Consider the following 12,967-nt stretch of genomic DNA (forward strand, 5'->3'; position numbering starts at 1 on the left):
TCTTTATTTTATAATCATAATTTAAATAATATTGTTTTTTGAAATCTATGCCAGGAAGTTGGCAATATCAGTTATCTTTAGTGGTTGGTATCAGCCGTCAAATAGAAAGTACATTGAAATTGTTAAATGTTTGAACTCCGTAAAGTAATCGAAAAACTACAAAGTTAATAGAACATACCAAGGTATTTTTTTACTTAAAAACAAAAGAAATTTATTTACAAAAGCTAAATTTACTTGAAAAATAAGTATATATTGTAAGCACACCTGTAGATTACAACATTATAGTTCCCAATTTTCCAAATTTCCGGCAGCTGTCAATCTAGCCACTGTCAGTCTTATCAGCTGATGATCGTCAACATGTCAAATTTTATAGTTATATCTTATCAAAGATTATTGGTGTCTGTTTAATGTTTATTTTTTACAATATCCATTCCTGCATTTAATTATAAGAATGACTAATGTATAGTTACTTCTAAACAGTAATTGTTAGTTCAAAAAGAAATGTACCTCAACAGTGTATGCACAGTTTTCAATCAACATATTTTTAAGTGGTGACTGATCCATAGTTTTCTTTGTACTTATGAAGTTTAATAAAACATGTTCGTGAAACCGCAGGAGGTGCTTATAGCAAATGCATTCTGGTAAGGTATTAACCAACTGTAGTCAGCTGTGTGGTTATCTTATTGCTTCAATTCCAGGGAAACAGAAAGAACTTCACTTTATTTTGTTTTACAACATAGAAAGGGCCATGGGAACTCGAGAGGTTTTTCCTCACTCCTTGTGGGAACGATGGATAGTATCTTCGATACCAAACCTGCCCCTTACAGAATACTTCACCAGACTCCATCTTCAGAGGTATACCAATGTAGGTATAAGTCTATTAGACATTATAACTCATTTTTATTGAAAGTTTGTTACTAATTACCTTTATTATTGTAGTGATAGCATGTGCATTGACTAAAAAGGAGATATTAGAGGACTGGGAATGGTTGTTTGCCAATGTTTCTGAAACGCTACATTCTTTTGATAACGAAGATGATATTACAGACTTTGTAAGCTGCAAAATTGAGTCTGTGATCGCAACAAGACAAAATGTAGAAATTGAAGGTGAGCAAAATATATTTACTGTAGATGTTAAAACAATATCTTTAAATGTAAAGCAATACAGTACATCTTAAGCTATGGTGATTATGATGAGCTGCTAGATATGCAGATATATTAAGCTCTGTGTTTTATTATGTTTATGGAGTATTCAGATCTACTGTGGAAAAATACAGACTCCTTTGTCAGGTAGACTAATGGCAATGCTAAATGTTATTCAATATGCTTCTATCGAGTCACCAATAAAAAATCCAATGTATATTGTATCAAAAATTGTAGGATATGTAAAAATGTTGATATACTTATTAAATAATAATTAATATTGATTTGAAGATTCCACCTCCCTCTATAAGTAAAGATGAGCATTTTTTAATACATATTTCAAGACTTCAGATATCAATCAGTGTAAGTCGATATTTATAAAAGTCCTTTGTGTAGTGCATATTGTTACTTTAATTTAAAAAACTGCTAACTAATATTTAGGTAATTTTACAGGAAACAATACTGATGTTAGGTTTATTGTGAGTATATGGTAGAAGGTTGTAATATTTTTCTATAAACTCAAAAAAAAATTTTTTTAAATGTAGTTATGTATTTTTGAATTAGAGTAACCATATGCCAATCTGTGAAATTTTCAGTGCACATACAAAGCATGGTTTTGTGGATTATTTTTGATTATAATCTATATTTTTCAGCATTAGAAATGTTTTCATACAAACAAGCCTAACATGTCCAATATCATTTTTATTATTTGTTGACCTACATTGACTAGTCTTTGAACCACCCATGTAACAGTCTTATCTATGTTTTGTAGCTTTGTTGATTGTGAATTCAGCTAACAAGAAGTCTTAACATACTATTTGATCTTTATAGTTTCTATATCAGGGTATTTCAAAACAGGCATTATTATAAAGCATTATTAAAACAGATTCAATTGTTCCCAAACTCCACTCCCTTATCTAAAGATAATTAATAACAGTGAACCAACATGTTGTTGACCTTATAAATCATAGTAACCTATACTGAATTTAAGAGGGAAACAACTATATTTCAATAGTAAAACATGTACAACTTATTGGCATAGATAATTAACAAATTTAAATGCAAATATATGAAAAACAACCTGTTTTGACGCAGTATTTAGAATATTTATATACCTTATTGAATATTTTCTTAGAAAATATTAGAGATTGAATAATTATGCAAAAAAATGTGTATACTCACAATATTTAAGTATATTTTTTTCATTATTGAACCAAATATATTCTATGAATTATTTTGTAAACCAATAGGATGACTTAAAAGATTGGCAAAAATATTGTACAATTTATCACATTATTTTTAAAAAATTTTTTTGAAAAATGTAACTTGTTTGCCTTCTTTCCTGATATATTAGTTATTAGTGGTTATAAATCAACAGTAGTAAAGGATTCATTTTGTGAAGAATCACATACTATTTTGTCTATCTGGAATATTTTATACCAATAAATTATTAATATTTTTTCACAAGATTATCCTTAAGTCAATTTTAGGAACTATTATCATCATCTACATTTTTATTCTTTTAGATGAGGACACAAAATCATTCAAGAGTACCACTGAAAAGTACCACGGTTTGTTTCAATTACCATTGGATGAAAAACTGGTCAATTATTATTCGTGCAGGTAAGGTATTCTTTTTTATTTTATTATATTGATGAATTTGTGCATCAGGAATGAGAGGTTTGGGGGGAGAAGTTTTAAAAGCTGAGACTCATCATAAAATTAGATATGAAATGGCAACAGAAGAAGGAGAAAGAGGATTTATTTTATTTATTTATTTATTTATTTATTCCTTGAAAGTACAAATGTCACTTCTAAAAAAATGCTTAAGACCCTGTGCAAAGGGTATGTGAGTCAAATTAGAAAAAAATATATAATACAAACACTAATATAATTACTTTGACATATTGAAAAAAAAATTGAATACAAAGATGAGGTTCAACTGTGCAAACAATTTGTATATGGTCTACAGATATCATTATTGATATTTATTTAACAGAAAGAAATTTAAACTTATTTAAAATTTAAACTTCTTCTTCTTATTCTTTTTTTGGGCTATGTCCCAGACAAACATTTAAACTTATTCATAAAAAAAAGGAAACAAAAAAAAACAAATGTAAAAAAATGTCAGTGTGAGGAGGTTAGAAAATGGTTCTCATAAATTAGATTTCTTAATGGACCCTGGAAGTGATGACGTAGATTTTATTGACATCTGTCAGTTTCACTTTCCAAACAAACCTTGTTTAGTGTGGATAATTTGTATTTTTCGTTATTTTTTCATTTTTTTTTATAGAATCTTTTCGCTTTTTGCAATATCTAAGTATTCTAATAGTTACTACAACAATTTTACAAGGTTGTGTAAATAATAAAGCATGTTATTTTATAAAAAATAGCAATAAAATGCATGTATCAATAAAGTAAGGTTAGAATGTCTTTAATTTAAACTTTTAAACTATATTTCATAGAAATAGAACACTGAATTATGATGGTATTATCGTAAAAAACACTATACTTAAAAGAAAAAGCAGCAGAGGAAGCAAAATGTTAACTTTATAGAAATTAAAAAGTCTTAAGATTGGGCATTTCAACTTTTGTTTGGAAAGTAATTGACAGTGTGACGTCACACTCCCACTGTCCATTTTTGTTTGAAGGCACTGACATTCATTGCTTTCACTATGTCCGGGATAAGGTTGTAGTACTTTATTTCTTCTACCACAATGCTTCGTTGTTCTGCAGTTGTGTTCATTGCTGTAGCTCTAAGGTGGAATCTATTTCTTACGTTATAGTTGTGAACTTGTCCATAATCTTATTGGATATATATAGTTCTTTTGTCGGGAAGAGTCTTGGTAGTCTAAAGATTTTTTTATAGTTGTATTTTGAAGCACACAAAGAGCATGAATTTGGTTATGTGTGGCTTTTCCCCAAAATATAGTTAAATAGGTGGCATGGCTATGTATTAAACTGTAATATATATTTTTTGTATATCTAACTTCTACATAATTTGCTGCTCTTCCAAGAACCCCCATTGCAGGTGAGATTTTTTTGCATAAATGTTGTATGTGATACTCCTAAGTAAGTCTGTGGTCAATGTACAGTCCCAAATATTTAATACATTCCACTTTTTGTAAAGGTCTTGATTCAAGTACTATCAGTTGTTGCCACTCTTCTCTCCTTGTTATCACCATATAACTTGATTTATTTGTATTAAGGGTAAGATGATCTAACCATCCCTTCATTATCTGTAAGTCAAGCTCAACTCAATAATTTTTGGGGTTCGTTGGGGTTTTTGCTAAAGTATACAATACAGGTATCATCGGCATACATTTGTAGTGTACCTCTTAGTGGCAATGTTAAAACTGAATTAGCATAAATAAGGAACAGCGTTGGACCTAGTATAGACCCTTGAGGAACTCCACACTCAATATTTGACAATTGACTATTCACCCTGTTGTTAACAAAGGTAAGTTGTGTTCTTCCTGATAGGTGATCATTAAACCACTTCAACACCATGCCTTCTATGCCTAAAGTTTCCAATACAGTTTTCAATAAAGGCTTTCCTCAAGTCAAGCGATACAAATATACAAGATTGGCATTTATCAATAATATTTGTTATAAGTTCAGTTGTTGCTGTTGCTGTGCTGCTACCCTGTCTAAATCTATATTGGCCATTATATAAGAAATTTTCATTGACCAAATGGGGCAAGATTCTATTATTTACACATGTTTCCAGAATCTTGGATAAGGCTGGTAAAAGTGAAATGGGTCGATAATTACTAGACATTGAGGAGTCACCTCCTTTATATACTGGAACAATTTTTGCCATTTTTATGGCACTGGGAACACTTCCTGTAGTGAATGTTAAATTCACTAGAGTACTTAAAATAGTTAATATCACACTCTTTAACTCTTTAATAGTATCAACTGATAACTTGTCTAGTCCACATGCAGTTTTTCCCTTCAATTTATTTATTATATCTTCAATTTCCTCCTTTGTTGTGAAACTCCAAGAAAAAATGTTGTTTATTAAGGATGGTCCTGGTGGAACATATCCAGAGAGTTGAATGGCCTGAGCATGTTGGTGGAGAAGATAAATTTATTACCAAACTTTCCACATTTTAGAGAGGCGTAGTTGAACACCTAATTGCTTCAAAATATTTATTAAGGACCATTGAAGCAATAAAATACTTAAGGCGTATTTTTCCTTCGATTTATTTATAGTGAACTTAAGGGCTGATTCTAAGAGTTACAAATATCATTAGCTTTACAGTGCTAGGAGGCAGTAACAGAGATACAGAGTATTGAGAGAAACAAAACTGGTATACGTTTTAACACAAAACACCGGTTCACGTTAGCGCATCTGTGACTCACGCACTTTTCGGGACAACACACTCCATACTCGATCTTTACTTGCCGAGAGGCAAATTCGCTCTGTCCTAAGTTATATAACGCGGGGTGGAGAGAGATTATGAGGAAGAAAGTCGCAAACGCATCAACACGAGAGCTGACGAGCTGATCGCACAAGTTGATAAAATAACTATATTACGATTACATTATTATAAATAGGTTGATTTTACAACACATGCTATGAACCAACTGTAGCAAAGTAGTTATTGAGCTTGTTAAAGATGAGGTTAGGATCATCAATAACTAAATTGTCTATTATAAGTTTGGAAATACACTCAGGTGCAAAAAAATCGATCCATTCCTTATTTCTTATTTATTTGAAGTTGTATAATTTTAGAGACATTAAATTACGTATGTAAATTTAGGTGTACCCTCGTATACGAGAAATAAAATAATATTTTTAATATTGCTTTTTATATTTCTTAAAACAAATTGGTATTTCAGGTTTTTGTCTAAAAGGGTCTGAAGCAAGTAGATATTTATTGAATGTTGTTTTTAATTCAACAACCATACTAGTGTACTTAGTGATTTTATTTTCAAAACGTGTTATATTTTTATTTAATTATCCTTCCTAAATGTCTCTAACTCTGACAGATGCTGCAAGGGCGGTGACATTAGTTCAAGATGGTCGTAGCCAATATTATGCAGCTGAAATGTTGGGTGTTAGTCGATCTTCGGTTCAAAGAGCAGTTTGGCGTTTTAGCGACACCGGTAACTTCACAAGAAGACCAGGATCAGGTCGTAGAACGGTAACATCCGAAAGAGATGATCGATTTCTGGTCTCATCATGTTTGAGAAATCAGTATCTTACTTCAGTTGAACTGGCAAATCGTCTGAGCGAAGTGAGAAATGTGGATGTAAGCAGATGGACAGTTCGTCGACGACTTGTAAAAGGTAATTTATTATCCAGAAGGCCAGCCCTATCTCCAATACTATCCATAGAACATCGCAGAGCTCGCCTTGCTTTTGCAAGAGAACAGGAAAACTAGAGTGATGCATACTGGGGCAATGTATTGTTCTCAGATGAGTCCAGATTTTGTCTAAGGTCACCAGACGGCCAAGAAAGCGTTTGAAGAAGACACGGAGAGCCATATTTTCAATGTAATATTGCGGAAAGAATAAGTTATCGGGGGGGCTCCGTTATGGTTTGGGCTGGTATCAGTTCAGAAGCCCATACTGATTTAGTTATTGTAGATAGAGGTTCTATGACTGCCGCAAGATACATAACAAGTATTTTAGATCAGCTTGTGGTACCTTTTGCTCCTTTCATTGGACCTAATTTTATTTTTATGGACGACAACGCGCGTCCTCACCGTGCTAGAATCGTCAACCAATATATAGAGGTGGTGAAAATTGTCCGTATGAACTGGCCAGCTTGCAGTCCCGATCTCAATCCCATAGAACATCTATGGGATATGATGGGAAGACGTCTTCGACCACGAGTACCCCGTCCAAACAACTTGGCTGAACTTACAGCGGCTCTTCAAGAAATATGGGACCAATTGGATCAATTTGATATCCAAAGGTTAATTACCTCAATGCCTAGACGTGTACAGGTTGTTATAAGGGCTTATAAGGGTAAACACTAGATAGTGATTTATTATCAATGTTTTTCTTAATTTCAGAAAGTTTTGAATATTCTTGTATTTTTTATTTTTGGCGTATGTCTCTATAAATAAATGATTTTTTTGGATAATCTGTAAAAATTATTTTAATCTAACATATACTTTTACATATATACCTGATTTAAAACTAATATCTTCAAACGTTTTCTTTTTTCAGCAAATAATACCCATGGATCGATTTTTTTGCACCTGAGTGTAGTTGTTGGTTTTTTTGTTAGCTTCTTATTTTGTATTATGGTGTTTAGTATACTCCAATTTTTTTTTTATCATTTTTGGTTGCTGTTATCTCCATTTGATAAAATTCTCTTTTTTTCTGTTCAGTGTTTTTTGTGAGTGTCTTTTGAGTTCTGAGATGTTTTATAAAGTTGAAGTAATTAGTTACTATTGGGATTAGTTATCTTCTTTTAGTAAATATTATCTAACCTCGGAGCAGAATTTTTATGGGATGTTAGGTTATCCTCTAATTATTTCAAGATGAATTGAATAAGGTGAATTTGAATGAACTTTCTTATGAAATTTATTACATTATTGACAAATATTACATTATTGACAAACTCTTCTATAAATGGAAGGAAAAAAGAAAAGACAGTTAAGAATTGATTTCACGTACAGTACGTCTGTGTATCCGCTTATACGTATTTCACCCTAATAGGGATCATCAGAAACGCCTATTCACAGTCGCTCTGAAAGTGAAAATAAATCTTTTCTGTCTTAGGAAGCAACTCTAACATGGCTTCGTATAGACGCAAATAGCGACATCTGATATTAAAATCCGTAAACTAATTTTCGAAACCAAATTCAGATTTTTGTTTTAATCTGTGCCTTCTAAGAATTGCAAGGCAAAACAGACGTTGATAAAGATGTTAATATTTTTGTCTGTTTTGCCTTGCAATTCTTAGATTTATTTTCACTTTCAGAGCGACTGTGAATAGGCGTTTCTGATGATCCCTATTAGGGTGAAATACGTATAAGCGGATACACAGACGCACTGTACGTGAAATCAAATCTTAACTGTCTTTTCCTTTTATTCCGATATACTCTGTACGAGTACTAGAAACCAAATTCGCTAAGGATTTTTGCTTAGTTCAGGAGACATGTCGTGGAATGCAATTTTTAGATTCCCCATGTCTCTATTAACATCTTTATCAACGTCTGTTTTGCCTTGCAATTCTTAGAAGGCACAGATTAAAGCAAAAATCTGAATTTGGTTTCGAAAATTAGTTTACGGATTCTTCTATAAATGTTATATAATTACCAAAAGCGCTTAAACTTGTATTAGCTCTAGGTTTGTTTTTATCAATTTTGTTTGATTTGAATTCACGTTCGTTGATTTCATAAACAAACATTTAAGTTTTAATCCACTGTTGAATTTTGAGATACCTATAACAAAATGTTAAAACTATCAAAAGTACATAATTATATCAGTATCCTTGTACCAATACTAGAAATTTAAACAATCTTTTCAAATTATTTAGTATTTTATGTTTAGTTGACCTTGATTTTATATTTAGTTGAGTAAATTTTATTTCCTAAAACCAAACTTAGATATAAAAATATTATGATGTTGAATACAATAATCTTTTAAGCAATTTCAACAAAATTGTCGAATCAAAACAACGTTTTGAAACTGTTCGGCGTATTTCCGAGAGTCGTGATTGTTTTGTTGGAAGTTCAAATGGTATTTGTTGTTTTATCTTTTGTTTATATACTTGATAGCATAATCTGGAAGGGTCTATTAAAATTAAGTGTATTTTATTTGCTATGGTTAGTGCATTCTCTTAATATTTATGTTTTTGAGGGCCAGGACTAGTTTTCCGTTTCGTTATTAATTCTATTAACTGGTTTTCTGTACTTTCACAGTGTTTATAACGCAACTGATAATACAATTATCAGTTGTCATAATTTCATAAATCAATGACGAAGGATTTCAGGTTTATTGGAAATTTTTTTATCTCAAATGTTGTAGTAATTGTAATAAACCGATTTTTCGGCTAGAAAATATTATAGCCCAGTCTGGTTATACAAAAATCATCGATTTCACGGCAAAATGTTTCGCAGATATCTGATTTAAGACATAGGTGGGGGTTACTAGATGACGAATAGATAAAAAGATACTCCTATTTTTACCTTGCGTTTTTTTTAAACAATAATTTATGGTCAGAATTTGATTTTTTATCTATAAGTTTTTTCCCTTATAATTTAAATAAACAATATTTATACCAATTTTTTTATATCAAGAATATCTTTATTTTCCCGTTTTTTCAATTAAAATTGATAAATAATTTACGAGATATTTGCAAAAAAGCAGTTTTTTTGCACTAATTTATAATTTTAATTAATTTTTTTATTAACAAAACAAAATGTTATTAATACATTTCAACATTGAGGAATTGCCGTTCTTTAAGTTTGTGCGAAATTTCCCCCCGATCGGTCAAATAGTTTAAAAGTTATTCAATTTGTTTATCCCTGGGACTAATTATTTAAACCATTGAACTTGCCCTATGAATGATGCTAGACACATTTAACAAATTTCATAGGATTCTTTAAGACTTATACTATCTCAGAAGTTAAATGAATATTGAGTTTTCATCGAAATTATTTACAAAATAAACGTTTGAAAAAGGGGTATGTTTTATACTTATAAACAATTGTAATAACTTCTATATTTTTTAAGCTACAGACTTGTACGTACAACCATTAGATAGCTGGTAAAAAAACTCACATTTAACAAAAAAAAAAACCTGAGATTTAAAAACTGGAACGTTTATAAAAAGGTATGTTGCCTATATATAAATAGTTTTAAACAAAAAGACAGTTTGCAAATCAATGGCATCGAAATTTTATTAAGCGTGGATGCATGAGTTAAATTGAGTTAAATAACTCCGTTCGTACTCCTTTCCCACTTCTCCCGAACTATATCTTTCACGATGGTTTTAAGCCGACGATGACGGTTTGAGTTTATGTAGTCGCCCTCTTCAAGAGTGTTTTGAAGTATAATAACCGTGACCAAATCCCATTTGAAATGTCCTTCTATATTCTTTGGTCATAGTCTTCACCGGTGAAATAGTATAAATTTATTATATTTGCAAAAAAGCAGTTTTTTTGCACTAATTTATAATTTTAATTAATTTTTTTATTAACAAAACAAAATGTTATTAATACATTTCAACATTGAGGAATTGCCGTTCTTTAAGTTTGTGCGAAATTTCCCCCCGATCGGTCAAATAGTTTAAAAGTTATTCAATTTGTTTATCCCTGGGACTAATTATTTAAACCATTGAACTTGCCCTATGAATGATGCTAGACACATTTAACAAATTTCATAGGATTCTTTAAGACTTATACTATCTCAGAAGTTAAATGAATATTGAGTTTTCATCGAAATTATTTACAAAATAAACGTTTGAAAAAGGGGTATGTTTTATACTTATAAACAATTGTAATAACTTCTATATTTTTTAAGCTACAGACTTGTACGTACAACCATTAGATAGCTGGTAAAAAAACTCACATTTAACAAAAAAAAAACCTTCTATGAACAATAGGAACGAAGTTAGCGACAATTCTTTTGTTAATTATATCTCCATTGTTTATAAACATTAAGAAGTAAAATTTGCACAAATTTTGAATGAAAATCTAAACTTTATATTGAATTTTATAGCTATAAAATTCATCCAATTTTTCGAAACTTAAAACCTTTCGAAACGAAGTTACTTTCGAAAGATCGACATAGGAAAGTGGAGGGGAAACTGTTTTAGCTCCTCGCTGCAAAATTTAATATTATGGTTACGGATTTATCATTCAAAGGCTTCAACAGTTCTGTAAGAATTTCATCAGGTCCATTTGCTTTTCCACTTTTAGCGTTTCTTGTTGCGTATTCTACTTCTTCTTTTAATCGAGGAGGTAATTTGAAAAAGGTATTTGTTATTACGAAGTCTTTACTTTGGCAAAATTGAATCAATCGATCTCCTCTGTCATTTCTGTTTCCAAGCCCATATTTTCCTACTTGTTCTCCTACCTTACCTTGACCCACATTGGCATTAAAATCGCCCATTAATATGTTAATGTATGGAAAGACTGACTTAATAAGTGAAGACAAACAACCTGCAACAAAAAGGTTCAGACCTGACAGTCAAGTCGAATAAATGAACCAAATTTTAACTTTTACACCAATGTATGTAAAGAAAATAAAAAAAGTAAAGTTCAATAAGCATTGCAAAATTTAATAAGGCAAGTGATGAAAAAATCGACTTATTTTATCAAAGCAGTAAGGCAGATTAGATTAATATTGTATATCATATTTGTAAGAAAAATAGAATAAAAATCAATATTGTTAATTATAAAAATACGAACAATTATAATTAATATAAGGAATATAATAATATAATGTGTAAAAAATTACCTGAAATTTAATTTATAAAATATATAAGTATTATTACATCATTGATATAAAATGAAAAAACATATGTTGATTTTCCGGGATTTTCCGAGATTTATGGTGGGTGAAAATTATGTCATCATTATTAATACTGCGACAGACTTTTCGAGCAAATTAAAAAAAAGTAAGTATTTAGGGTGAATTTCAAATGGACTCAATTTTTCCGAGTTTTCCCAGATTTTCCGGCCCAGTTATTCATATTTCGACCAGCTACCCCAGAATAAAAAAAGAGGCTTGCAGCTGCAAAGGAAGCCGAGATAATGTAAATTTTTCCTATGTGTTACAATTTGAAGTTCCGATGCCGACAAAAAAACGGAGCTGAAACAGATATCCTCTTCACTTTCCTATGTCGATCTTTCGAAAGTACCGTCGTTTCGAAAAATTAGATAAATTTTATAGCTATAAGTTTCAATATAAAGTTTAGATTTTAATTCAAAATTTGTGCAAATTTTACTTCTTAATGTTTATAAACAATGAAGATATGATGTTTTTAAAAATAGTCACTAACTTCGTTCCTATTGGTCATAGAAGGTTTTTTATTTTTTAATGTGAGCTTTTTTACCAGCTATCCAATGGTTGTACGTACATGTCTGTAGCTTGAAAAATATAGAAGTTATTACAATTGTTTATAAGTAAAAAACATACCCCTTTTTCAAACGTTTATTTTGTAAATAATTTCGATGAAAACTCAATATGCATTTAACTTCTGAGATAGTCTAAGTCTTAAAGAATCCTATGAAATTTGCTGAATGTGTCTAGCATCATGCATAGGGCAAGCTCAATAGTTTAAATAATTAGCCTCAGGGATAAACAAATTAAATAACTTATAAAATATTTGACTGATCGGGGGGAAATTTCGCACAAATCTAAAAGATAGTAATTCCTTGATGTTTAAATGTAATAATACCATTTTATTTTGTTAATAAAAAAATTAATTAAATTTATAAATTAGTGCAAAAAAAACTGCTTTTTTGCAAATATCTCTGTAAATTATTTATCAATTTTAATTAAAAAAAACGGGAAAATAAAGATATTCTTGATATAAAAAAATGGTATAAATATTGTTTATTTAAATTATAAGGGAAAAAACTTATAGATAAAAAATCAAATTCTGACCATAAATTATTGTTTAAAAAAACGCAAGGTAAAAATACGAGTATCTTTTTATCTATTCGTCATCTAGTAACCCCCACCTATGTCTTAAAAGCTTCAGATATCTGCGAAACATTTTTCCACCTTTTTTTTTAACCAGTCTGGGCTATTATCTTTAAGAAGCAACTAAATGTCTTAGAAACGATTAAAATTTCCAATGGACATAAAAGTTTTTATTTGTCAATTATTTCAGTTACGATGTAGG

General features: G+C 30.3%; 1 protein-coding gene across 2 annotated transcripts in view; it reads left to right on the forward strand.

Annotated features, from left to right (window-relative positions):
• Window positions 1–335: 335 nt before the first annotated feature.
• The window catches only part of Tbc1d8-9 (TBC1 domain family member 8/9), a 66,331-nt gene continuing 53,699 nt past the window's right edge, over window positions 336–12,967 (forward strand). The window contains exons 1-4 of one of the 2 annotated variants that reach the window (XM_072531414.1): window positions 336–641; window positions 699–865; window positions 940–1,107; window positions 2,670–2,766. In XM_072531414.1, coding sequence (XP_072387515.1) covers window positions 598–641; window positions 699–865; window positions 940–1,107; window positions 2,670–2,766 — 476 coding nt within the window. In that variant the 5' untranslated portion in view covers window positions 336–597. The remainder of the gene's footprint in view (window positions 642–698; window positions 866–939; window positions 1,108–2,669; window positions 2,767–12,967) is intronic. The other variant, XM_072531415.1, reaches the window with a different exon arrangement.

The sequence above is a fragment of the Diabrotica undecimpunctata genome, chromosome 5 (genome assembly GCF_040954645.1).
Source record: "Diabrotica undecimpunctata isolate CICGRU chromosome 5, icDiaUnde3, whole genome shotgun sequence".
Classification (NCBI taxonomy): domain Eukaryota; kingdom Metazoa; phylum Arthropoda; class Insecta; order Coleoptera; family Chrysomelidae; genus Diabrotica; species Diabrotica undecimpunctata.